Source organism: Lynx rufus, unplaced genomic scaffold (genome assembly GCF_022079265.1).
Source record: "Lynx rufus isolate CCGP_SWC_20201006 ecotype Redwood Valley unplaced genomic scaffold, mLynRuf1.p SCAF_10, whole genome shotgun sequence".
Classification (NCBI taxonomy): domain Eukaryota; kingdom Metazoa; phylum Chordata; class Mammalia; order Carnivora; family Felidae; genus Lynx; species Lynx rufus.
Window position 1 is genome coordinate 57,834,713 of NW_025814824.1, and position 27,049 is coordinate 57,861,761.

Consider the following 27,049-nt stretch of genomic DNA (forward strand, 5'->3'; position numbering starts at 1 on the left):
ATGGTTTGCTTAGGAGATCTAGGATGAAGTAAAGAGGAAAGCTGCTATACTGAGTGAAACCAAAAGTATTGGCCACATAGTAATCTATGCCAGCTGATCTTCAATCATCTATTTTTCCAAAAAACTTTCCTAAAGACCAGGTTAATGTCCACCCCCTAAGATGTTGGTGTGCGTCTTGGTGCTCTTTGGAACTTGATGACTGATTGAAGATTATTTCAACCTTAAACAGAATCCAGATCAATTCTCTGGCATGACCTGGGGATCACCTGAGTAAGGGGGAAAGTGAGGGGTAACTTAGGCAACAAGCTAGAGGCAGCCAGTGGGAAATTTATAGACTCTTAGTATGGAAAATTTATAGAAAAGGAATCAAATCCCTTTGGAGGACTGAGAAAATTTTAAAGTAGTGTACTTCCAGTTGTTACAGGCCAAACACCTTAATGTTGATAACTAAAAATATATTTAAAAAGAGAAAGGGAGAGAAGGAGGAAGGGAGGGAGGAAAAAGCAAGCAAGCCTAAGGTCCTAAAAGAAAGGATGGATGATTTTGCAAAAAGCCTAGTTTAATTTCCTTTCAAAGAAGGGACAAGTCACATCAATACTAGTAACTGTATGAGTGTAAAATTTGAGCAAGGCCTTTGATCTCAGATAAGAGAAAGCTACGGATGCTTTGATACTATAATACATTACTTACTACTATGCAACCTCAGGTCTTCTATGACTCCTGTTTTCTTTTGCCGTTACTTTGATCTAACCAATTGTGAAACATTGTTATGAAAACTCACCTTCTGGAAAGCTTCAGAAACAGGATTAATATTGATTAGACAATATGAGGAGGTTCTTGAACCCCAAATTTGTGTATATTTTTCTTTTTAAGATCAGATTGTGTGGAGATTCTCAAGAAATGTGGGGACCAGAACAAATTCCCCGAGGACCACACAGCTGAAAGTATTTGTGAGCTTCTGTCACCTACAGATGACCTAGAGAATTGTATACCTTTGGATACATACCTCAGTAAGTACTTTGTTTTTTTAGATTTCAAATACTCCTCCCTTCCATCTCTGCCCTTCATGTTTGCTTTGGATGAACATCTGTCTGTTGAGAACATCTGTCTGTTGATACTGTCTCAATGGCAGACTCTTATCTTATTTGCTTGGCCTTTTTGGCCTGAAAAGAATTGTCATCTTAAAATATATAGGCACAAGTGATTATCTTATCAGTCTGAGGAAGTCATAAACTATTATCAATCAGGAATTCTAAGTAGTGAATTTGGAGCCAGCATTCTTAGATATGGGGCCAGCTCCATATCATTGCTGTCTCCTTGCCATGATTTGTCCAGGAAGTGAAATTTCCCCAGGGAATCTTCAGCTTTTTGTCATCAGAATATTAGTGGACCAGAGCCAGGCATTGGCTGAGACTGACCCACCAAATAGGGAGTAAGAAATGATGGTCTGGGTTAGTACATAAAGGTGGAACTTTGTCTATGCCGAGATACTCCTGCCAAGAGCCAAGCCGAGAGCTAGAAGAATAAGTTCGTATCTCATTGAGGGGTCCTGGAGCTGAGCTTCTTGGCAGGAGGTGACCATGTGTCGTGGAAACCAGAGGGATGATGAGTAGAACCCATAAACACACCAAATGTGATAGTCAGGGTAAGGAAAGTGTCTGTGCTGCCACCAGGGGGCATTCGTGCCCCGAGCTGGCTGGAAAGGCAGACTTGGATCCAGCTCCTAATTTTTTTGTTTTCCTGTGTCAGATAGGACTAAGTTCTACCGCAAATAACAGAAAAACAGGTAGAAGTAAAAGAAAACCCAGAAATAAATAGTCCAAGGCTGTTATAGTGGCTCCACCATCCAGAGTCCAGGCTCTTTTGCTTTCCGTGCCTTCGTTAGTGCTTGGTTTCCATCATCAAGGTTACTTCAGGTACTTTATCCTCACAACATGACTCCTGGAACTCTAGCCACCATATCCTAGTGTAAGGGAAAACCACCCTCGCTGTAAGGGAAACTGAGAAAGATGATCTTTTTAGCTGTGGGCCCATTGTCATGCTAAGCAAAACTGGAATTCTATTATTAGTGAGCAGGAAGAAAAGAGTATCCAAATCTGTTAGATTTGCAGCTAATGATATCAGCCACACTTTCCTGAAGCCAATAAACTATGTCCCTCAGCCTTCGTGACCAGGATAGCAAAAAAGAGAGCCTTGGCCAGAATCTAGACCTCTGTGACTTCGAACAGATCACTTCTTTCAGCCTCAGCTTTGCTGTTTATAAAAGGATTGGGCTGGATGTGATGAACTCCAAGAACCCTGATACCTTCATTAGCTAACAGTCTGAGTCTGGCCTAAAATCAAGTAAGCAAAACTAATACCTCCACAAGCCTAGACCTTATTAGAGCAGTGAAATATATATGCAGAAGGAAAAAGGTTAAAGAAGTGGGTTTTTTTTTTTTTAATTTTAGTACTCTCTTTAAATATTACATGAGACTCTTCCTTAGTCATTATTTCACAAGTTAACAAATATAGTCATGGTACAGCATCTATCTTACCATGGTGAGTTATTATAGTGTATGGTAAAATGTGCCAAGTTATTCCTCTTAGGCATAAGCACCTGTTTGAACACCTTACCCAAACTATACCAGTCATTTTCCATCCCTTTATACAACTTACTACCTATCAGTAGGTACCTTTTTTATTTATACGCACAAAAACACATGTGCACAAGTGTTTAGAATCTTGTCCAGCATATTGTAGGTACCCAATAAATAAACAAGTGAATGAATGTATGTATGTTTATGCTAAATTCACAAATTATGGGGCGCCTGGGTGGCTCAGTCGGTTAAGCTTCCGACTTCAGCTCATGTCACGATCTCATGGTCCTTGAGTTCGAGCCCCGCGTCAGGCTCTGTGCTGACAGCTCAGAGCCTGGAGCCTGTTTCAGATTCTGTGTCTCCCTCTCTCTGACCCTCCCCCGTTCATGCTCTGTCTCTCTCTGTCTCAAAAATAAATAAATGTTAAAAAAAATTTTGTTTTAAATAAATTCACAAATTATCAGAGAATCTGTGTGTTTTAATAGTTTATTAGAATCAGGCCTCACTTTATGCTCATGAGCTCTCCATTTATTAAAGTCATAATTAATTCAGATAATTTACACACCTCTGTTACCTTTTGGGGTTGGTTAAACTGATCTGTGTTTGGTTTTTCAGGGCCTAGTACTTTGGGTAACATTATAGAAGAGGTCACTCATCCCTGTAACCCAAATCCTTGCCCTGCTAATGAGCTCTGTGAGGTAAACCGGAAGGGGTGTCCATCTGGAGATCCCTGCCTTCCATACTCTTGTGTTCAAGGTAAGAGGTAGATGGGTGTGAGTGTAGGGTGGGTATGGATTTGTGCTGCTGGTGTTTCTGTATAGGCATTATCTTTGGAGTGAGGTTGCAATTGACTTTATTTTCAAAATTATGTTTTTCTATAAAACGTATTTTCCCAATAAACACGTTAGTTACATAGGCAGGAGAAGACAAATACAAATGTAATTTTCAATTATCATTTAGATTGTGAACTGACTCTCATAATGAGTTATAGGGTTCTTGGAAACAAAAGAATAAAAAACCTTGAGCCAGTTTTTATAAATTCTCTGCCATGTTGTAACATTTGAGAAAATGTACTGCGCGTTGTGATTTTGTCTTTGCTTTGCTTTAGTTATAAGGAGAAATGGCATACTCATTGGGATGTACAGTTATCTCTGTAAAGCTTAATGTTTTATTGAGATGCATATGATTTTTTTAAGTTTATTTATTTATTTTGAAGGGGGAGAGGCAGAGAGAGGGAGGGAGAGAACCCCAAGCAGGCTCTGCACTGTCAGCACAGAGCCTAATGTAGGGTTCAATCTTGCAAACCCGTGAGATCATGACCTGAGCCGAGATCAAGAGTGGGACACTTAACCAATTGAGCCACCCAGGTGCCCCAAGATGCATATGATTTTAAGACTGATTTTTTTTTTTGAAATGCAGGAGGCCTCTTGAATAAAAAATGTTTATCCTATAGAATAATTTTGATAGTCTTTATCTCTATGGGCATCCCTTTAGAGTACAGTCGTGGCAATATTTTGTTGCCTTTTATCTATTTCCCAATTGAAAATGTTTATCATGTTAAAATCACCATCTAAAAATTTCTGTGAAGTTGAAAGGAATAGAATATTGAATTAAAAAAGCCTGATGTCTCAAAGGATCATCTATAATATTTGTGTAATACCAGAATATATCAGTAATACAGCCATGATAAATCTTGTTAAAATTGGAAATGTATGGGCTTCCTTAAGCCCAATCCAGTATTCAACTTTTCATTGACTTTAAGGTATGCTGGTATTCCATCGCTAAAAGTTTTCCTGACCAAGAAGAATATTCTAAAAATATTGTACATTTCCATAGTCCATTCTTAAAGTATCTGTGATTTTTAAGTATCTTTGATGAGCCCAAAGCAATAAAAAAGTACATATCTTATGGCATTTTTATACTGAACTATAGCTACCTGTGGAGTATAGATCCTTAATCAGCACCTTCTCATGGAACATGGAATTTTTCATTTGAGAGGATATGTTTTGGTCAGTAAACCAAACCAATTCTTTAACTTAGTGGAATTTCTATTACATAATCTTTAATAGCCACACAGTACCTATAAGACTTGTGTAAAGTATATGTAATATCATAAAACATGACATTGAACAATGCCATCTCTCTCAGCTAATTTTTGTTTGTATAGGTTGCAAATTGGGAGAAGCCTCTGATTTCATCGTCCGTCAAGGGACACTAATCCAGGTGCCATCATCTGCAGGGGAAGTTGGTTGTTACAAAATTTGCTCGTGTGGACAAAGTGGACTCTTGGAAAACTGTATGGAGATGCACTGTATAGATCTCCAGAAGTCATGTATTGTTGGAGGAAAAAGAAAAAGTGAGTCTTGGACTGTATTTATTTGCTTTTTGTTTTTAATATGAGATTATTTATCTTAATTTTGTAGGATGGACATTGGATAGATTCCCACCAAAGAGTAAGGTCTACACATCAGATCTCCAGGGCAGTATTTTTCAAACTGTACTCTATAGGACACTAGGACTTCTAAGGAACCCTCTTAGGAGCTTCCTCACGAAGAGACTAATGACTAATAATAATTAATTAGTACTTACTGAGCTTTTAGTTGTGTGCCAAGCACTATGCTAAGTCTTGGCCTGTGTTATCTCATGTGAGCCTCCCAATTGCTCTTTGATTTCAGTACTCTTATGAAGAAGCTGATGCTCAGAGAGATCACGCAGCTAGTCAGTGACGAAACAGAATTCAGTCCCAGGCCTATCTGACTCCAGAGCCCGTGTACTCCACAGGCAAGGACACAGGTGTGCTCCTTCTCCTCAAGTGTGTGTCTTTAACGGAAGTAAAAGTCAGAGTTTGATGTCATGGAAAGTGAACTGGAGGATGGAAACTACACTGTTGACTAAGCATTGGGAGAGAGCACATTATGAAGTGCCACCCTTTTATATACATACAATGGAATATTACTCAGCCATCAAAAAGATTGGAGTCTTTCCATTTGCAATGATGGGGATGGAACTAGAGCATATTATGCTGTGAAATAAGCCAATCAGAGAAAGAAATACCATGAGGTCATTCATATGTGGAATTTTAGAAACCAAAGAGATGAACATAGGGGAAGGAAAAATAAAATAAAAACAGAGAGAGACAAACCATATGAGAGAGAGAACAAACTGAGGGTTGCTGGAGGGAGATGGGTGGGAGGTGGGCTAAATGGGTGATGGGCATTAAGGAGGGCACTTGTTGTGGCAAACACTGGGTGTTATATGTAAGTGATGAGTCACTAAATTCTACTCCTGAAACAAACACTACACTGTATGTTAACTAACTTGAATTTAAGTAAAATCTTGGGGGCACCTGGGTAGCTCAGCCATAAGTGTCCAACTCTTTTTTTTTTATGTTTATTTATTTTTGAGAGAGAGAGAGACAGAGCACAAGTGGGGGAGGGGCAGAGACAGAGAGGGAAACACAGAATCCGAAACAGGTTCCAGGCTCTGAGCTGTCAGCACAGAGCCCAATGCAGGGCTAGAACTCGGGAACGATGAGATCATAACCCTAGCCGAAGTTGGATGCTTAACCGCCTGAGCCACCCAGGTGCCCCTTAAGTGTCCAACTCTCGATTTCGGCTCAGGTCCTGACCTCACAGTCATGAGATCCAGCCCTCATTGGGCTCCACACTGGGCGTGGAGACTGCGTAAGATTCTCTCTCTCCTCTGTCTCCCTCCTCATCTGCCCCTCCCTAACACTTGCTCCAAATAAATAAATAAAGTCTTGGAAGGAAAAAAAAAACACCCTTTGATGCCCTCTCTAAAAGTCTGAGGGTCTTGCTTTCTCACTGCTACTTTAACCATCTTTTGCTTATAGCCCTAACGACTGATATATGACCTTAAAAATTGTGGGGAAAAAAAATGCTACTTTTGAGAATGTACTCCCCCACAGCTGTTCACTCTGCTACCCTCATCCCTATCTCCACCTCCATCCCCATCGATCAGAGTAGTTCAGCTTTTATATAACTCCTGGTTTTACTCTTCTGCGTGAGATCTTATTAGAAAGAAGGGTGCTTTTGGCTAAAAAGGGACTGCAAGTGTCTGCCCTAGAACAAGTCAGGTATTCTTTTTTTTTAAGTTTATTTTTTTGAGAGAGAGAGAGAGTGAGTGGGGTAGGGGCAGAAAGAAAGGGAGAATGAGAATCCCAAGCAGACTCTATGTTGTCAGCACAGAGCCTGACTTGGACTCGATCTCACAAACCATGAGATCGTGACCTGAGCCAAGATCAAGAGTTGGACACTTAATCGACCCAGGCACCCCCAAGTATTCATTTTTTAATCCATATTCTACTTAGCCAAAGTGTAGGGTAGGTACCTTGTATCACAGAATATTTCTAAGGGTAAACATTCCTTCCATAGATTTCCACTGATTAAATGCATATTTTTTACAGAAGAACATACTAGTGCCTTTTGGGGCTAAAATCGCATGAGGGACTGAGGTCATACCGTACATGATCAGATGAGGGAGAATGTGATCCACAGAAGGGAGCAAACCAAGTGGTGCTCTTCAAGGACCCAGTCACTCCTGCCAGGGCATCAGGAGAGTCTTTGATTCAAAGATGGCATCAGGGCTGGTTCGGGAAAGTTGAGCAAATTTCCAGAAGGAGGAGAGGACCATTCGAGGCAGAAGGGACAGCCAAAAGCATTCTCAGAGAATAGGGAGCCGTTTAGTTAGACTAGCACATTAGGGGTTTGGAGGGATATGGTGGGAGTTAAATATTAAAATATAAATATTACAGATTTAACTCCCCTGTTTGTATATTCAGAAGTGATCTTTCAAGAATTTGTTTTAAATTTTTATTTAGGGGCTCCTGGGTGGCTCAGTCAGTTAAGCGGCCGACTTCGGCTCAGGTCATGATCTCACAGTCCGTGAGTTCGAGCCCCGCGTCGGGCTCTGTGCTGACAGCTCAGAGCCTGGAGCCTGTTTCAGATTCTGTGTCTCCCTCTCTCTGACCCTCACCGGTTCATGCTCTGTCTCTCTCTGTCTCAAAAATAAATGTTAAAAAAAAATTTTTAACTATTACATTTTTAATTTATGATTTATTTATAAATGCATGAAATAGATCAACATTTTATGTCTCTTTTTCTCAGGTCATGGGACATCCTTTAACATTGACTGCAATATCTGTTCTTGTTTTGCTGGCAATTTGGTGTGTTCTACCCGCCTGTGCCTCAGTGAGCACAGTTCAGAAGATGACCGTCGCACCTTCACAGGTAACCATGGTCACCCAGAACCTATCCCCAGCAGCCATCATCTCTTTGTACCCGTTTCCCTTCAAGGCAGCTTTGATGGTCTTGCCATAACCACAGATGTACCTAGTAAGATAAATACATAATCCGAGAGCAAGGTACTTTTCCTCTCTGGATCTGTTTCCTCCTCTATGAACTGAAGGCATTAAACTAAATGTTTTCTTAGGACCCTTCCAGCTCTAATATTCTTGAATTCTATGAGTCAAAATGAACAGGGTCCGTGATTGGGATGGTTTTGGTTAAATGGGACTTTTCTACCTGCCAAAATACCTCATCTCCCCCTACCATTGTGTGTGTGTGTGTGTGTGTGTGTGTGTGTGTGTGTGTGTGTTTTACTGCTAATTTTTTAAAATTAATTTGTTTATTGTTTAATTTACATTCAAGTTAGTTGGCACATGATGCAACGATGATTTCAGGAGTAATGCCTCTACCATTATGTTATAAAATGTCCATGTATTTTCTAAGTTTATTTCTGTTCTAATGTTTTTCTCATAACCTTCTTCCCTGAACTGCCTTAGCTTACTGGTTCATTAGGTAGAGACCCCTATAAAGCTATAGGTAGAAAAAGAAGAATCCTCCTTCCAATGTAGTGTATAAAATCTAGAATTATGGCATGCCTGGGTGGCTCAGTCGGTTGAGTGTCTGACTTCAGCTCAGGTCACGATCTCACGCTCTGTGAGTTGGAGCCCCATGTTGGGCTCTGTGCTGACAGCTCAGAGCCTGGAGCCTGCTTCAGATTCTGTGTCTCCCTTTCTCTCTGCCCCTCCCCTGTTCATGCTCTGTCTCTCTGTCTCAAAAATAAATAAAAACATTAAAAAAATTTTCTTTTTAATCTAGAATTTAGATGTTTGAAGTCTGGCTTAGGGGATTTCTGGAATGTCAAATGGTAATTAATACCGAAAACAAGACAAAGAAAGATTGTAAACTCTTCATGTAGGCTCCTTCCACTCTCATCTCATTAGGGAAGAGGAAGAACAAGAAAGTAACTTGCAAATTATTGTAATTTTGAGACTTAAGCATTTTTATGAATGTCTTGTTGGGCTGGGACAATATCTGAGTCCCAAGAAATGTGGTACACTTTGTGGCCAGTAAAGTCTCCTTAGAATCTGCTAGCTAAACAGTCACTAACTTAATTTACTCCAGAACATGAGGGACTGTGCACTACAGGGAAAAGGGTCCTGCTAGTTGTAAAGTTCATCTTCCAAAAACATTTAGATATAAATAAGTAAGTAGTCTTCTGTGTAAGTCTTTAGTTCACTCTTCATTCCCACATGGTTTTATGGTCTCTCTAAGCAGAATGAACTGCTCTCATCAAAGCAGAGCAGATAGAGGATAATAATAAGAATAACAATGATGACAATAAAGCATCAAGATTGACACTCAAGGTGGAGAGAGGGTGGGGTGGAGTTAGTCCTGCCTTTACTTCCCCAGCAGCCTGCTGTTCACTTCTTACTTCTGATTTCCTTTTTATTTCCAGTGGGCTGGAGGTACAAGGTTGGCAAATCCCTAATCTATCCTCCTCCCACCCCACTCCATGTGTAACTAAGTTCAGGGAAAGAAGAATCAACTTGCTGCTGCAATGGCATGAAATGGGGTAAAGGAGGCTACCTGGTTTCTCTTTACCTGGAATCAAAGGTATTCCAGATCTGGAGAAAAGCATCTACCAATAGATACCCAGAGACTGTGCTGTTGCTGTTAACAACTATAGCTTTCTCTCAGGAAAAAAGCATCGCTTCTCAGTAGCCTTTTTACTTACTGGAGCATAATCCCAGCAGCATAAAGCATAGGAATGTTAAGAAGGTACTATTCTTGATTGATTACTCATAAAAATTTTTAAGTCTCAAAATTTAAGTAATTTCCCAAGTTACCTTCCTGTTCTTTTGGTATTACCCTTTAACATTCCAGAGATCCCGCAAGCCATACTTTATACATACTTTATACATACTTTATACATACTAAATTGAGAGGAGCATTCTTTACTTCTCCTACCTATAGCTTTTTTTATATGGGTTTCTACCCCTGGGATCAAGGCCAGGAAACCCTCAATTAGGTGGTAATAAATGAAACAAAGGAAAGCCATTATGCAGACAAATGGCTTTTCAGAGCCTCACCACCTGTAAAAACACTGTCAGGGATTGGAGTGATGCTTTTTCCTGACTCAATTCACAATTCTGTTTTAACTTGAGATCTCCATGTTAATTAGGAAATATGAGGGGCAAGGGAATGTACAAGTGCCCATCAGTGAGTCTGTATCCTCTCCACAGGCCTGCCCTGTAACTGTGCAGATCAGTTTGTCCCCGTGTGTGGGCAGAATGGACGCACTTACCCCAGCGCCTGCATTGCTCGCTGTGTGGGCCTCCAAGACCATCAGTTTGAGTTTGGATCGTGCATCTCAAAGGATCCATGTAATCCTAATCCCTGCCCCAAAAACCAAAGGTAAACTAAATGGCTCCTTATCTTTTTCTTTTTTTTTTTTTTGTAAGTTTTTATTTTAATCCCGCAGTGCTCATCACCTATTTTACCCATCCCCACCCACCCACCTCCCCTCTGATAACCATCAGTTTGTTCTCTATAATTAAGAGTCTGTTTCTTGGTTTGTGTGTGTGTCTCTCTCTCTTTTCCCTTCCTTGTTTGTTTTGTTTCTTAAATTCCACATCTGAGTGAAATCATACAGTATTTGTTTCTCTCCAACTGACTTATTTCACTTATTTAGCATTGTACTCTCTATCTCCATCCATGTTGTTGCAAATGGCAAGATTTTATTCTCTTTTATGGCTGAGTAATATTCCATTGTATATGTATACCACCTCTTTATCCATTCATCACTTGATGGACATTGGACTGCTTCCATAGTTTGCCTATCGTAAATAATGCTGCTATAAACATAGAGGTACATGTATCCCTTTGAATTAGTGTTTTATATTTTTTGGGTAAATACCCAGGAGTGCAATTGCTGGATCATAGGGTAGTTCTATTTTTGAAGAACTTCCATATTGTTTTCCAGAGTAACTGCACCAGTTTGCATTCCCACCAACAGTGCAAGAGGGTTCCTTTTTCTCTGCATGCTCACCAACACCTGTTGTTTCTTGTGTTGTGGTTTTAGCCATTCTGATAGGTGTGAGATGATATCTCAGTGTAGCTTTGATTTGCATTTCCCTGATGATAAGTGATGAGCATCTTTTCATATAGATTGGCCATCTGTACGTCTTATTTAGAGAAATGTCTGTTCATGTCTTTTGCTCATTTTTTAATTGGATTATTTGCTTTTTGGGGGGTGTTGACTTTTATAATTTCTTTATGTATTTTAGATACTAACCCTTTAGTCAGATATGTCATTTGCAAAAACCTTCTCCCACCATGTAGATTCCCTTTTAATTTTGTTGATTGTTTCCTTTGCTGTGCTGAAGCTTTTTATTTTGATGTAGTCCCACTAGTTTATTTTTGTTTTTATTTCCCTTGCCTCAGGGGACCCATCTAGAAAAAAGTTGCTATGGCCAACATCAGAGAAATTACAGCCTGTGCTCTCTTCTAGGATTTTTATGGTTTCAGGTTTCATATTTAAGTCTCTAATCCATTTTGAATTTAGTTTTGTGTATGGTGTAAGAAATGGTCCAGTGTCTTCCTCTGGCATGCTGTCTAGTTTCCCCAAAACCATTTGTTGAAGAGACTATCTTTTTCCCACTGGATATTCTTTCCTGCATTGTCAAAGATTAATTGACCGTATAATTGTGGGTTCATTTCTAGATATTCTATTCTGTTCAGTTGATCTATGTGTCTATTGTTGTGCCAGTACTATACGGTTTTGATTACTACAGCTTTGTAAAATAACGTGAAGTCTAGAATTATAATGCCTGTGGCTTGGCTTGGCTTTTTCAAGATTGTTTTGGCTATTCGGGGTCCTTTGTGGTTCCAAACAAATTTTAAGATTATTTGTTCTAGTTCTGTGAAAAATGCTACTGGTATTTTGACAGAGACTACATTAAATGTGTAGGTTGCCTTGGGTGATACAGACATTTAAACAATATTTGTTCTTCCAATCCATGAGCATGGAATGTCTTTCCATTTCTTTGTGTCATCTTTAATTTCATGCATCAGTGTTTTATGGTTTTTAGAGTACAGGTCTTTCACCCCTTTGGTTAGGTTTATTCATAGGTATCTTATTATTTTTGGTGCAATTGTAAATGGAATTGTTTCCTTAATTGCTCTTTGTGCTGCTTCATTATTGGTGTATAGAATTGCAACAGATATCTGTAGATTGATTTTATGTCTTGTGACTTAACTGAATTCATTTATCAGTTCTAGCAGTTTGTTGGTGGAGTCCTTTGGGTCTTCTATATATAGTGTCATGTCTTCTGCAAATAGTGAAAGTCTTAACTTCTTACTTACTGATTTGAATGCCTTTTATTTCTTTTTGTTGTGTGATTGCTGTGGCTAGGACTTCTAGTACTATGTTGAATAAAAGTAGTGAGAGTAAACATCCTTGTCTTGTTCCTGACCTTAGGGAAAAGGCTCTCAGTTGATCCCCATTGAGGAGGATGTTAGCTGTCAGTTTTGCATATACGATCTTTATTATTTTGAGTTATGTTCCCTCTAAACCTACCTTGTTAAGGGTTTTTATCATGAATGAATGTTGTACGTTGTCAAATTTTTTTTTCTGCATCTGTTGGAATGATCACATGGTTCTTACCCTTTCTCTTACTGATGTGATATGTCACATTGATTGATTTGCAAGTATTGCAGCCCAAGAATAAATCCCACTTAATCATGGTATATGATTGTTTTTTTAAATGTATTATTGGATTCAATTTGCTAGCATTTTATTGAGGATTTTTGCATCTGTGTTGATCACACATATTGGCCTGCAGTTCTCTTTTTGTGGTGGCTTTATCTGGTTTTGATATCAGGGTAATGCTGGCCTCAAAGAATGAATTTAGTTTTCCTTCCTTTTCAACTTTTTTGAATAGTTTGAGAAGAAGAGATATTAACTCCTTTTTAAATGTTTAGTAGAATTCACCTGGTCCTGAACTTTTGTTTGTTGGAAGTTTTTTGATTATTTTTTTTTTTTTCAACGTTTATTTATTTTTGGGACAGAGAGAGACAGAGCATGAACGGGGGAGGGGCAGAGAGAGAGGGAGACACAGAATCGGAAACAGGCTCCAGGCTCTGAGCCATCAGCCCAGAGCCCGACGCGGGGCTCGAACTCGCGGACCGCGAGATCGTGACCTGGCTGAAGTCGGACGCCTAACCGACTGCGCCACCCAGGCGCCCCGGAAGTTTTTTGATTATTGATTCAGTTTCTTTGCTGATGATCAGTCTGTTCAAGTTTTCTGTTTCTTCCTATTTTAGTTTTGGTAGGTATGTCTTTCTAGGTTGTCTAATTTGTTGGCATATAGTTTTCTAAAATTCTCTTATAATTGTATTTCTGTGGTATTTGTTGTTATTTCTCCTCTTTCATTTGTGATTTTATTTATTTGGATCCTTTCCCTTTTTTTTCTTGATAAGTCTGGCTGGAGTTTTATCAATTTTATTGATTTTTTTCAAAGAACCAGCTCCTAGTGTCATTAATATGCTTTATTGTTTTTGTTTTGTTTTGTTTACATATCATTTATTTGTGTTCTAATTCTTATTATTTCCTGCCTTCTGCTGGTTTTAGATTTTGTATGTTCTTTTTCTAGCTCTTTTAGGTATAAGGTTAGGTTGTTTGAGATTTTTGTTGCTTCTTGAGATAGGCCTGTATTGCTATAAACTTTCCTCCTAGAACCACTTCTGCTGTATCCCAAAGGTTGTGAACTGTTGTGTTTTCGTTTTCATTTGTTTCCATGTACTTTATTTCTTTTATTTCCTGGTTGACCCATTTACTGTTTAGTAGTATGTTATTTAACCTCCATGTATTTGTGGTCTTTCCAGATTTTTTCTTATGGTTGACATCTAGTTTCATAGTGTTGGGCTCAGAAAAGATGCATGGTATGACTTTGATCTTTTTAAATTTTTTGAGGCTTCTTTTGTGCCTTAATATGTGATCTATTCTGGAGAATGTTCCATCTGCACTTGAAAAGATTGTATATTCTGCTGTTTTATTTAGGACAGAATGTTCTCAATATATCTGTTAAATTCATCTGCTCCAGTGTGTCATTCAGAGCCGTTGTTTCCTTGTTGATTTTCTGTTTAGATGATCTGTCCATTAATGTAAGTGGGGTGTTAAAGTCCCCTACTATTATTGTATCATTATCCATTATTACTTGTACATTTATATTAACCATTTTATGTATCTGGGTGCTTATATCTGGGTGCTTCCAAGTCGGGTGCATAAATATTTACAATTGTTATAACTTCTTGTTGGATTGTCCCCTTTGTTATTATATAGTGTTCTTCTTTGTCTCTTGTTACAGTCTTTGTTTTAAAGTCTATTTTGCTGATACAAGTATTGCTACTCTAGCTTTCTTTTGACATGCATTTGGATGATAAATGTTTCTCCATCCCCCCACTTTCAATCTGCAGGTGTCGTTAGGTCTAAAATGAGTCTCTTGTAGGCAGCATATAGATAGGTCTTGTTTTCTTATCCATTCTGTCACCCTGTGTCTTTTGATTGGGCCATTTAGTCCATTTACAGTCAAAGTAATTATTGATAGATATGTATTTATTGCCATTTTATTGCCTGTGTGGTGGTGCTTTCTGGAAATTTTCTCTGATCCTTTCTTGTTTTTCTCTCTTTCATGGTTTGCTGATTTTCTTTAGTGATGTATTTTAATTTTTTTCTTTTTATTCTTTGCATATTTATTAGTGGTTTTGATTTGTGGTTACCATTAGGTTTGTATATAACCCCTTCTGCATATAGCAGTCTATATTAAGTTGATGTTTGTTTAAATTTGAACAAATTCTTTATTCCTCTCCTCCCCACATTTTAGGTATATGGTATCATATTTTACATCATTTTATTTTATGAGTTCCTTGACTGAGTTTTTACAGAAATACTCATTTTTATTACTCTTGTGTTTCCTATCTTTATAAGCCATTTTGGTCTTTCCTTTTCACTCAAACACTACCCTTAAATAATTATTTCAGGGCTGGTTTAGTTGTCATGAATTTCTTTAGTTTTGTTTGTCTGGGAAGCTCTTTATCTCTCCTTCTATTCTGAATGATAACCTTGCTGGGTAGAGTATTCTAGGCTGCAGGTCTTTCCCATTCAGCATTTTGAATATATCCTTTCTGGCTGGGAAAATTTCTGCTGAAAAATCATCTGATAGCCTTATGGAGTTTCCTTTGTATGTAACTGTCTTCTTTTGTTTTGGCTTTTTTAAAACTTAATTTATTTATTTTGAGAGAGAGAGAGAGAGAGAGAGAGAGAGAGAAGCAGAGAGAGAGGGAGAAAGAGAATCCCAAGCAGGCTCTGCACTGTCAGCACAGAACCCGACATAGGGCTCAATCCCACAACCTTGGGATCATGACCTGAGGCAACCAAGAGTCGTATGCTCAACCAGCTGAGCCACCCAGGTGCTCCAATATTTTTTTCTTTATCACCATATCTTGCCATTTTAATTACAATATATCTTGGTGTGGATCTTTCTGTTGATTTTGTTGGGGGTTCTCTGTGCCTCCTGGATCTGGATATCTGTTTCCTTCCCCAGATTAGAGAAATTTTAGCTATTGTTTCTTCAAATAAATTCTCTGCCCACTTTTTCTCTCTTCTTCTTTGGGACTCCTATAATACAAATACTATTACATTTGATGGAATCACTGAATTCCCTAGGTCTATTTTCATTTTGCATAATTCTTTTTTCTCTCTTTTGTTTAGCTTGATTACTTTCCATTACTCTGTCTTCTAGATCATTAATTCATTCCTCTGCTTCTTCCAACCTGCTGTTCATTCCACCAGGCATGTTTTTTGTTTCATTTATTGAGCCTTTATCTCTACTATGTTATTCCTTATCTCTGTGTTAAGGGTCTCACTGATGTCTTCCACTCTTTTCTCAATTCTAATGAGTATCCACATGATCATTGCTTTAAATTCTCCATCAGCATGTTACTTCTATCTGTTGTACTTCAATCTCTGGCCATGCCCGTGTCCTGTTCTTTCATTTGGGATAAATTCATCTGTCTTCTAATGTTGTCTAAGTCTCTATGCCTGTTTCTGGGTGTTAGGAAAGTCAGCTATGTCTCCTGTTCTTAAGGATGGTGGCTTTATGAAGAGGTTCTGTAGTGCCCTGCAGTATAATGTCCCCTATTCTCCAGGACCTGCTTCTGGGAGTGTCTCCAATGTGTGCTGCATGTGCTCTGCTGTTTTATCCTGGCTACTTTATCCTTCAGGCCAGTTGTATGCAGAGGCTCTTTGCCTGTTGTGGGCACTGTTTGGTCCTGGTCTGAAAGTGGGGCATTTTAACTAGCTGTGCTCTGGTCTGTTTGTGAAATGAGACATGTTGCCACTGCTACTGGAACCAAGTCTCTGCAAAATTCCCACATGGGAAGATGCATCGTGAGCAGGGGTTTGGGCCAGTCTTCTGCAGGAGGGGGCCCACCACACTGGGACTCAGGCAGGTGTGACTGGGAAGGATGATTCCACCAGAGCATGATGGGGCAGGGCTTGGTGTAAGCAAGTTAAGTTGCAGGTGTTGGTGCTGCATTGGTTCCCAAAGGTGGTCCTGTGCTTATGTTGAGGGGTGGGGAGGAAAATGGCACCTGTGAATTCCTTTTTTCATAGAGATTCCTCCCTGAAATGCTGTCTCTCTGGGACATACTCTGAGATGAGTGAATAACCTCCCTACTGTGTGTTCCAGGTGCTCTTCGGTTTGCTGTTTCCATGCTGTCTGTCCATAGGCTTTTTGCCCTCCTTTTCTTCCAGAACAGCCCCAATGTCCTCTGAGCTCTCCCAGAACCAACCACACTAATCTTTAAAACTCCAGGCTTTAAGCCCCACTGGTTGCAAGAACTCATGAAATTTGAGCCCTCTCATTTTCCAAGCCAATTGCTGCAGGGATTTGTCTTCCCCAAGCACTCCCCTGTGTATTAGTTTGTTTCTCGCCTTTCTCTGTGACCATGGCTGCCACAGGTCCACAATCTATTTCTCTCTCAAGCTGTGTCTGAGTGGTAGGATATATTCAACATGCTGAACTGGAAAAAATATGCAGCCAAAAAGTCTTTATTCAGGAAGGCTGTCATTCAAAATAGAAGTGGAGATAAAGAGTTTCCCAGACAAACAAAAATTAAAGGGGTTCATGACCACTAAACCAGCCCTGCAAGAAATTTGAAGGGGGGACTCTCTGAGAGGAGAAAAGATGGAACAAAACAAAAAAAGACGAAAAGCAGCAAAGACTAGAAAGGACCAGAGAACACCACCAGAAATTCCAACTCTACAGGCAGCACAATGGCAATAAATTCCTATCTTTCAGTACTCACTCTAAATGTCAATGGACTAAATGCCCCAATTAAAAGATATAAAGGGGCGCCTGGGTGGCTCAGTCAGTTGAGCTTCCGACTTCAGCTCAAGTCATGATCTCGCAGTCTGTGAGTTCGAGACCCGCGTCGGGCTCTGGGCTGATGGCTCAGAGCCTGGAGCCTACTTCCGATTCTGTGTCTCCCTCTCTCTCTGCCCCTCCCCCGTTTATGCTGTCTCTCTCTGTCTCAAAAATAAATAAATGTTAAAAAAATTAAAAAAAAAAGATATAGGGTAACAGAATGGATAAGAAAACAAGATCCATCTATTTGCTGTTTACAAGAGACCTATTTTAGACCTAAAGATACCTTCAGATTGAAAGTAAGGGGATGGAGAACCATATACCATGTTAATGGATACCAAAAGAAAGCCAGAGTATCCATACTTATATCAGACAATCTAGATTTTAAAATAGACTGTAGCAAGAGATGAAAAAGGGCATTATATCATAATTAAGGGGTCTATCCACCAAGAAGATCTAACAATTATAAACATTTGTGTTCCAAATGTAGAGGCACCCAAATATATAAATCAATTAATCACAAACATAAAGAAACTCATTGACACTAATGCCATAATAGTAGGGGACTTCAACACCCCACTTATAGCAATGGACAGATCATCTAAACAGAAAGTCAACAAGGAAACAATGGCTTTGAATGACACACTGGACCAGATGGACTTAACAGATATATTCAGAACATTTCATCCTAGAGCAGCAGAATACATATTCTTCTAGAGTGAACATAGAACATTCTCCCGAGTAGATCACATACTAGGATGCAAATCAGCCCTCAACAAGTATAAAAAGATCGAGATCATACTGTGCATATTTTCAGACCACAACGCTATGAAACTCTAAATCAACCCCAAGAAAAAATTTGGAAAGACAATGAACACTTGGAAATTAAAGAACATCCTACTAAAGAATGAATGGGTTAACCAAGAAGTTGAAGAGGAAGTTAAGAAGTACATGGAAGCCAGTGAAAATGGTAACACCACAGCCCAAAACCTCTGGGATGCAACAAAGATGGTCATAAGAGGGAAGTATATAGCAACCCAGGCCTTCCTAAAGAAGGAGGAAAGGTCTCAGATACACAACCTAACCTTACACCTTAAAGAGCTGGGAAAAGAACAGCAAATAAATCCCAAAACCAGCAGAAGCATAAAGATTAGAGCAGAAATCAATGCTGTCAAAATAAAAAAACAGTAGAACAGATCAATGAAACCGGGAGTTGTTTCTTTAAAAAAATTAACAAAATTGATAAACCCCTAGCTAGTTTGATCAAAAAGAAAAAGGAAAGGACCCAAATAAATAAAATCAAGAATGAAAGAGGAGAGATCACAACCAACACTGCAGAAATACAAACAATAATGAGAGAATATTATGAGCAATTATATGCCAATAAATTGGGCAATCTGGAAGAAACGGACAAATTTCTAGAAACATATGAACTACGAAAACTTAAACAGGAAGGAATAGAAAATTTGAACAGACCCATAACCAGTAAAGAAATTGAATTAATAATTGAAAAAACCTCCCCAAAAACAAGAGTCCAGGGCCGAAAGTCTTTCCAGGGGAATTCTACCAAACATTTAAAGAAGAGTTAACACCTATTCTTTTTTAAACTGTTCCAAAAAAAAAAAAAAAAAAAAAAAGGAAGGAAAACTTCCAAACTCATTCTATGAGGCCAGCATTACCTTGATTCCAAAACCAGACAAATATCCCACTAAAAAGGATAACTATAGACCAATTTCCATGATGAACATGGATGCAGAAATTCTCAAGATACTAGCCAACTGGATCCAACAATACATTAAAGAAATTATTCACCATGACCGAGTGGGATTTATACCTGGGATGCAGGGCAGTCAGTGCAAAAACAATCAATGTGATACATCACATCAATAAAAGGAAAGACAAGAACCACATGATCCTCTCAATAGGTGCAGAGAAAGCATTTGACAAAATACAGCATCTTTTCTTAATAAAAGCCCTCAAGAAAGTAGGGATAGAAGGATCATACCTCAAGATCATAAAAACCATCTATGAAAGACCCACAACTAATATCATCCTCAATGGGGAAAAACTGAGACCTTTTCCCCTAAGGTCAGAAACATGACAGGGATGTCCACTCTACCACTGTTATTCAATATAGTATTGGAAGTCTTAGCCTCAGCAATCAGACAACACAAAGAAATAAAACACATCCAAATCGGCACAGATGACATGATACTCTATATGGAAAACCCAAATGATTCCACCAAAAAACTGCAAGAACTGATCCATGAATTCAGCAAAGTTGCAGGATATAAAATCAATGCACAGAAATCAGTTCCATTTCTATTCACCAATAATAGAGAGAGAGAATAATAGCAATAACACCAATAATAGCACCAATAATAGCAGAGAGAAATCAAAGAATCGATCCCATTTACAATTGCACCAAAAACCAAAAAAAGCCTAGGAATAAAACTAACCAAAGAGGTGAAAAATCTAAACACTGAAAACTATAGAAAGCTTATGAAAGAAATTAAAGAAGACACACAAAAAAATGGAAAAATATTCCATGCTCATGGATTAGAACAAATATTGTTAAAATGTCAATACTACACAAAGCAATCTACATATTCAATGCAATCCCTATCAAAATAACACCAGCAATCTTCACAGAGCTAGAACAAACAATCCTAAAATTTGTATGGAACCAGAAAATACCCCGAATAGCCTAAGCAATCCTGAAAAAGAAAACCAAAGCTGGAGACATCACAATTCCAGACTTCAATATGTATTACAAAGCTGTAATCATCAAAACAGTATGATACTGGCACAAAAACAGACACTCAGATCAATGAAACAGAATAGAGAACTGAGAAATGGACCCACAAACATATGGCCATCTAATCTTTGACAAAGCAGGAAAGAATATCCAATGGAATAAAGACAGTCTCTTCAGCAAATGGTGTTGGGAAAACTGGACAGCGACATGCAGAAGAATGAACCTGGACCACTTTCTTACACCATACACAAAAATAAACTCAAAATGGATGAAAGACCTACATGTAAGACACGAATCCATCAAAATCCTCAAGGAGAAGGCAGGCAAAAACCTCTTTGACCTCAGCTGCAGCAACTTCTTACTCAACATGTCTCCAGAGGCAAGGGAAACAAAAGCAAAAATGAGTTATTGGAGCCTCATCAAGATAAAAAGCTTCTGCAAGGCAAAGGAAACAATCAGCCAAACTAAGAGGCAATGATGGAATGGGAGAAGATATTTGCAAATGACATATCAGATAAAGGGGTAAATATCCAAAATCTATAAAGAACTTACCAAAGTCAACAGCCAAAACACAAATAATCCAGTGACAAAACGGGCAAAAGACATGAATAGACACTTTTCCAAAGAAGACATCCAGATGACTAACAGACACATGAAAAAATGCTCAACATCACTCATTATCAGGGAGATACAAATCAAAACCACAATGAGATACCACCTCACACCAGTCAGAATGGCTAAAATTAACAACTCAGGCAACAGATGTTGGTGAGGATGCAGAGAAAGAGGAACCCTTTTGTACTGTGGGTGGGAATGCAAACTGGTGCAGCCACTCTGGAAAACAGTATGGAGGTTCCTCAAGAAGTTACAAATAGAACGACCCTACGATCCAGCAATTGCACTACTAGGTATTTATCCAAAGGATACAGGTATGCTGTTTTAAAGGGGCATGTGTACCCCAGTGTTTATAGCAGCTCTATCAACAATAGCCAAAGTATGGAAAGAGCCCAAACATTCCTCGACAGATGAATGGATAAAAAATATGTGGTATGTGGGGCACCTGGGTGACTCGGTTGAGCGTCCGACTTCAGCTCAGGTAATGATTTCATGGTTTGCGAGTTCGAGCCCCACGTCAGGCTCTGTGCTAACTGCTCGGAGCCTGGAGCCTGCCTCAGATTCTGTGTCTCCCTCGCTCTCTGCCCCTCCCCGACTTGTACTCTGTCTCTGTCTCTCTCTCTCTCTCTCAAAAATAAATTAAAAAAACATTAAAAAAAAGATGTGGTATGTACATACAACGGAGTATTACTCAGCCATCAAAAAGAATGAAATCTTGCCATTTGCAACAATGGATGAAACTGGAGGGTATTATGCTAAGCAAAATTAGTCAATCAGAGAAAGACAGATATCATATGATTTCATTCATATGTGGAATTTAAGATACAAAACAGATGAATCTAAGGGAAGAGAATCAAAAATAGTATGAAAACAGGGAGGGGACAAAAACCTAAGAGACTCTTAAATATGGAGAACAAACTGAGGGTTGCTGAAGGGGTTATGGGTGGGGAGATGTGCTAAATGGGCAAGGGGTATTAAGAAAGACACTTGGGATGAGCACTGGATGTTATATGTAGGGGATGAATCACTGGATTCTACTCCTGAAATCATTATTGCACTCTATGCTAACTAACTTGAATGTAAATTTAAAAATACATACATATATACATACATACGTACATACATAAGATGGGGAGATTGCCAGCAGGGTTGACAGTGGAAGAAAGGTGGTGTTGGTGAAGGCAGAGAGAACAACAGGAGCAAAGATCTTGACTGCTAGAAATGAGGAAATAGCATGGTATCTCCTGGGAGCTATAGCAGTTCTGTAAGACTAAAATGGAAAGTGCGAGACACGGAATGGTAGCAGACAAGACGAGAGAAATGAATGTATTTTTATTATTAGCTGTTTGTGCCTGATAGTAATGGAAATTTCCTCCCACTTATCTACCTCCATTTTAGGGATTGGACATGAGAAATCTCTGGAAATGCAACTTCAGTATTGTGTGAAGTTATTTTTGTAGGGGCTCCTTTCTCTGCAGGTTCCTCATGAGCTCAGAGTATAGTTGACCTAGCCTTAATGATGGATTTCTGTATGTGGTGGCCATAGGGCAAGGGTCCTGCTGACTGTCTTAGGTTTAAGCCTCTAGAAAAGGAGTTTTCACTGGCTGCCTTGGAGGCCGGAACAGAACACACATTTTCCTTGTGAAGGATTTTATGGAGAATAAGCAATTTCTTCTCCATCCTAAAAACCGTGATGCAGTATAGAGGGAGGGGAAAATTCTCACATATGTTAAAAGAAATGGCAAAGAGAATTGGTCACCCATCTGGCAAAGTTTATACCATGAAAACTAAGCCCAAGAAGTTCCTATGGAAAGAAGACAGGGTACTGGGCGTAAGGAATAAGAAATAAGCTGATAGGATAAGATAGTTGTATTGGGAGGTGACTTGAGGGTTGTTTTGGTGTTTGTTCATTTTCCTCTATTTGTTAACCCCTTTGAATAGGGCTGTTTTGCTTTTATAATGAAACAAAATCTCAAAATGGAAAGGTCTTGCTGGGTATAATACAAAACCAATGTAAAAAGAATAGATTGAAAAATGCAGCTACATGAAAAGGAAAATTTTCTGCATAGTAACAAATTACAAATTGGAAGGAATATTGTGGGAAATCAAATAGCTCTGTCCTGGTTAAGGAGATTATAGGGAACACATTACATGCTTTCTGGCCCTGCTGAAAACAGTGGACCAGTATCCAGTTAATGTGTATATAGGGATTGGGCCCTGCCTATTCTCATGAATTCCTTAGACCATGTTATCTATTGAATATCTTATCTTGTTTTCCACTCTGCTTTTTTTTCTTCCCATCTGCTCTTTTGTAGTCTTGGGAATGCCTTGTTTTGCTTTTTTGCATGTTTTCTATACTTTCTTACTGGCACGTAGCCACTGACACATTGTGCAATGTTTTCCCTATAACGTATGCCTAATAAATACAGGAACTTGAGAGCAGCTGGGGAGACTTCTCTTAGCCTCCCTCTCACCTCTCTTGACTGGTGGAGTCTTGAATAATTGTTTCTGCCATCCTCAGCTTTGCTGGACAAAGCCAAAAGCCAAACCCACAATTGGTGACCCCAATGTGATAAGCAGAACCCACAGAATATCACAGAGAAAGGGCTGATTTCCTTATAATATAAAGAGTTCCGAGATTACTGGGAAGATGGCGGCGTAGGAGGACGCTGGGCTCACCGCGCGTCCTGCTGATCACTTAGATTCCACCTACACCTCCCTAAATAACCCAGAAAACCGCCAGAGGATTAGCAGAACGGAGTCTCCGGAGCCAAGCGCAGACGAGAGGCCCACAGAAGAGGGTAGGAAGGGCGGCGAGGCGGTGCGCGCTCCACGGACTGGCGGGAGGGAGCTGGGGCGGAGGGGCAGCCTGCCGGCCAAGCAGAGCCCCCCAGTCTGGCTGGCAAAAGCGGAGGGGCCGGACAAGTGTGTTCCGACAGCAAGCGCGACTTAGTGTCTGGGAGGTCATAAGTTAACAGCTCTGCTCGGAAAGGGGGAAGGCTGGAGGACAAAGGGAGGGAGAGCTGCTGAGCCCCCAGACGACAGAGCTCAGTTTGGTGGGTAACAAAGGCGCTCGCCAGCGCCCTCTCCCTTGCCCATCCCCCAGCCAAAATCCCAAAGGGAACCAGTTCCTGCCAGGGAACTTGCTCGCTCCACGCAAACACCCAACTCTGTGCTTCTGCGGAGCCAAACCTCCGGCAGCAGATCTGACTCCCTCCCGCTGCCACAGGGCCCCTCCTGAAGTGGATCACCTAAGGAGAAGGGAGCTAAGCCTGCCCCTCCAGCCCCCGTGCACCTTGCCTACCCACCCCAGCTAATACGCCAGATCCCCAGCACCACAAGCCTGGCAGTGTGCAAGTAGCCCAGTCAGGCCACACCACCCCACAGTGAATCCCGCCCCTAGGAGAGGGGAAAAGAAGGCACACATGAGTCTGACTGTGGCCCCAGTGGTGGGCTGGGGGCAGACATCAGGTCTGCCTGTGGTCCCGCCCACCAACTCCAGTTATACAGCACAGCACAGGGGAAGTACCCTGCAGGTCTTCACCACTCCAGGGACTATCCAAAATGACCAAGCGGAAGAATTCCCCTCAGAAGAATCTCCAGGAAATAACAACAGCTAATGAACTGATCAAAAAGGATTTAAATAATATAACAGAAAGTGAATTTAGAATAATAGTCATAAAATTAATCACAGGGCTTTAAAACAGTATAGAGGACAGCAGAGAATCTCTTGCTACAGAGATCAAGGGACTAAGGAACAGTCACAAGGAGCTGAAAAACGCTTTAAACGAAATGCAAAACAAAATGGAAACCACGACGGCTCGGATTGAAGAGGCAGAGGAGAGACTAGGTGAACTAGAAGATAAAGTTATGGAAAAAGAGGCAGCTGAGAAAAAGAGAGATAAAAAAATCCAGGAGTATGAGGGGAAAATTAGAGAACTAAGTGATACACTAAAAAGAAATAATATACGCATAATTGGTATCCCAGAGGAGGAAGAGAGAGGGAAAGGTGCTGAAGGGGTACTTGAAGAAATAATAGCTGAGAACTTCCCTGAACTGGGGAAGGAAAAAGGCATTGAAATCCAAGAGGCACAGAGAACTCCCTTCAGATGTAACTTGAATCGATCTTCTGCACGACATATCATAGTGAAACTGGCAAAATACAAGGATAAAGAGAAAATTCTGAAAGCAGCAAGGGATAAATGTGCCCTCACATATAAAGGGAGACCTATAAGACTCATGACTGATCTCTCTTTTGAAACTTGGCAGGCCAGAAAGGATTGGCACGAGATCTTCAGTGTGCTAAACAGAAAAAATATGCAGCTGAGAATCCTTTATCCAGCAAGTCTGTCATTTAGAATAGAAGGAGAGATAAAGGTCTTCCCAAACAAACAAAAACTGAAGGAATTTGTCACCACTAAACCAGCCCTACAAGAGATCCTAAGGGGGATCCTGTGAGACAAAGTACCAGAGACATCACTACAAGCATAAAACATACAGACATCACAATGACTCTAAACCTGTATCTTTCTATAATAACACTGAATGTAAATGGATTAAATGTGCCAACCAAAAGACATAGGGTATCAGAATGGATAAAAAAACAAGACCCATCTATTTGCTGTCTACAAGAGATTCATTTTAGATCTGAGGACACCTTTAGATTGAGAGTGAGGGGATGGAGAACTATCATGCTACTGGAAGCCAAAAGAAAGCTGGAGTAGCCATACTTCTATCAGACAAACTAGACTTTAAATTAAAGGCTGTAACAAGAGATGAAGAAGGGCATTATATAATAATTACAGGGTCTATCCATCAGGAAGAGCTAACAATTATAAATGTCTATGCACCGAATACTGGAGCCCCCAAATATATAAAACAATTACTCATAAACATAAGCAACCTTATTGATAAGAATATGGTAATTGCAGGGGACTTTAACACTCCACTTACAGAAATGGATAGATCATCTAGACACACGGTCAATAAAGAAACAAGGGCCCTGAATGATACATTGGATCAGATGGACTTGACAGATATATTTAGAACTCTGCATCCCAAAGCAACAGAATATACTTTCTTCTCCAGTGCACATGGAACATTCTCCAAGATAGATCATATACTGGGTCACAAAACAGCCCTTCATAAGTTTACAAGAATTGAAATCATACCATGCATACTTTCAGACCACAATGCTATGAAGCTTGAAATCAACCACAGGAAAAAGTCTGGAAAACCTCCAAAAGCATGGACGTTAAAGAACACCCTACTAAAGAATGAGTGGGTCAACCAGGCAATTAGAGAAGAAATTAAAAAATATATGGAAACAAACGAAAATGAAAATACAACAATCCAGACGCTTTGGGATACAGCGAAGGCAGTCCTGAGAGGAAAATACATCGCAATCCAGGCCTATCTCAAGAAACAAGAAAAATCCCAAATACAAAATCTAACAGCACACCTAAAGGAACTAGAAGCAGAACAGCAAAGGCAGCCTAAACCCAGCAGAAGAAGAGAAACAATAAAGATCAGAGCAGAAATAAACAATATAGAATCTAAAAAAACTGTAGAGCAGATCAACGAAACCAAGAGTTGGTTTTTTGAAAAAATAAACAAAATTGACAAACCTCTAGCCAGGCTTCTCAAAAAGAAAAGGGAGATGACCCAAGTAGATAAAATCATGAATGAAAATGGAATTATTACAACCAATCCCTCAGAGATACAAACAATTATCAGGGAATACTATGAAAAATTATATGCCAACAAATTGGACAACCTGGAAGAAATGGACAAATTCCTAAACACCCACACTCTTCCAAAACTCAATCAGGAGGAAAGAGAAAGCTTGAACAGACCCATAACCAGCGAAGAAATTGAATCGGTTATCAAAAATCTCCCAACAAATAAGAGTCCAGGACCAGATGGCTTCCCAGGGGAGTTCTACCAGACGTTTAAAGCAGAGATAATACCTATCCTTCTCAAGCTATTCCAAGAAATAGAAAGGGAAGGAAAACTTCCAGACTCATTCTATGAAGCCAGTATTACTTTGATTCCTAAACCAGACAGAGACCCAGTAAAAAAAGAGAACTACAGGCCAATATCCCTGATGAATATGGATGCAAAAATTCTCAATAAGATACTAGCAAATCGAATTCAACAGCATATAAAAAGAATTATTCACCATGATCAAGTGGGATTCATTCCTGGGATGCAGGGCTGGTTCAACATTCGCAAATCAATCAATGTTATACATCACATTAATAAAAAAAAAGAGAAGAACCATATGATCCTGTCAATCAATGCAGAAAAGGCCTTTGACAAAATCCAGCACCCTTTCTTAATAAAAACCCTTGAGAAAGTCAG

At 39.6% G+C, this 27,049-nt stretch overlaps 1 protein-coding gene across 1 annotated transcript in view; it reads left to right on the plus strand.

Annotated features, from left to right (window-relative positions):
* RECK (reversion inducing cysteine rich protein with kazal motifs) overlaps positions 1 to 27,049 on the plus strand; it is an 84,339-nt gene that overhangs the window by 47,511 nt on the left and 9,779 nt on the right. The window contains exons 12-16 of the mRNA XM_047098894.1: positions 874 to 1,010; positions 3,195 to 3,335; positions 4,747 to 4,935; positions 7,706 to 7,828; positions 10,129 to 10,300. Of these exons, the coding sequence (XP_046954850.1) occupies positions 874 to 1,010; positions 3,195 to 3,335; positions 4,747 to 4,935; positions 7,706 to 7,828; positions 10,129 to 10,300 (762 nt within the window). The remainder of the gene's footprint in view (positions 1 to 873; positions 1,011 to 3,194; positions 3,336 to 4,746; positions 4,936 to 7,705; positions 7,829 to 10,128; positions 10,301 to 27,049) is intronic.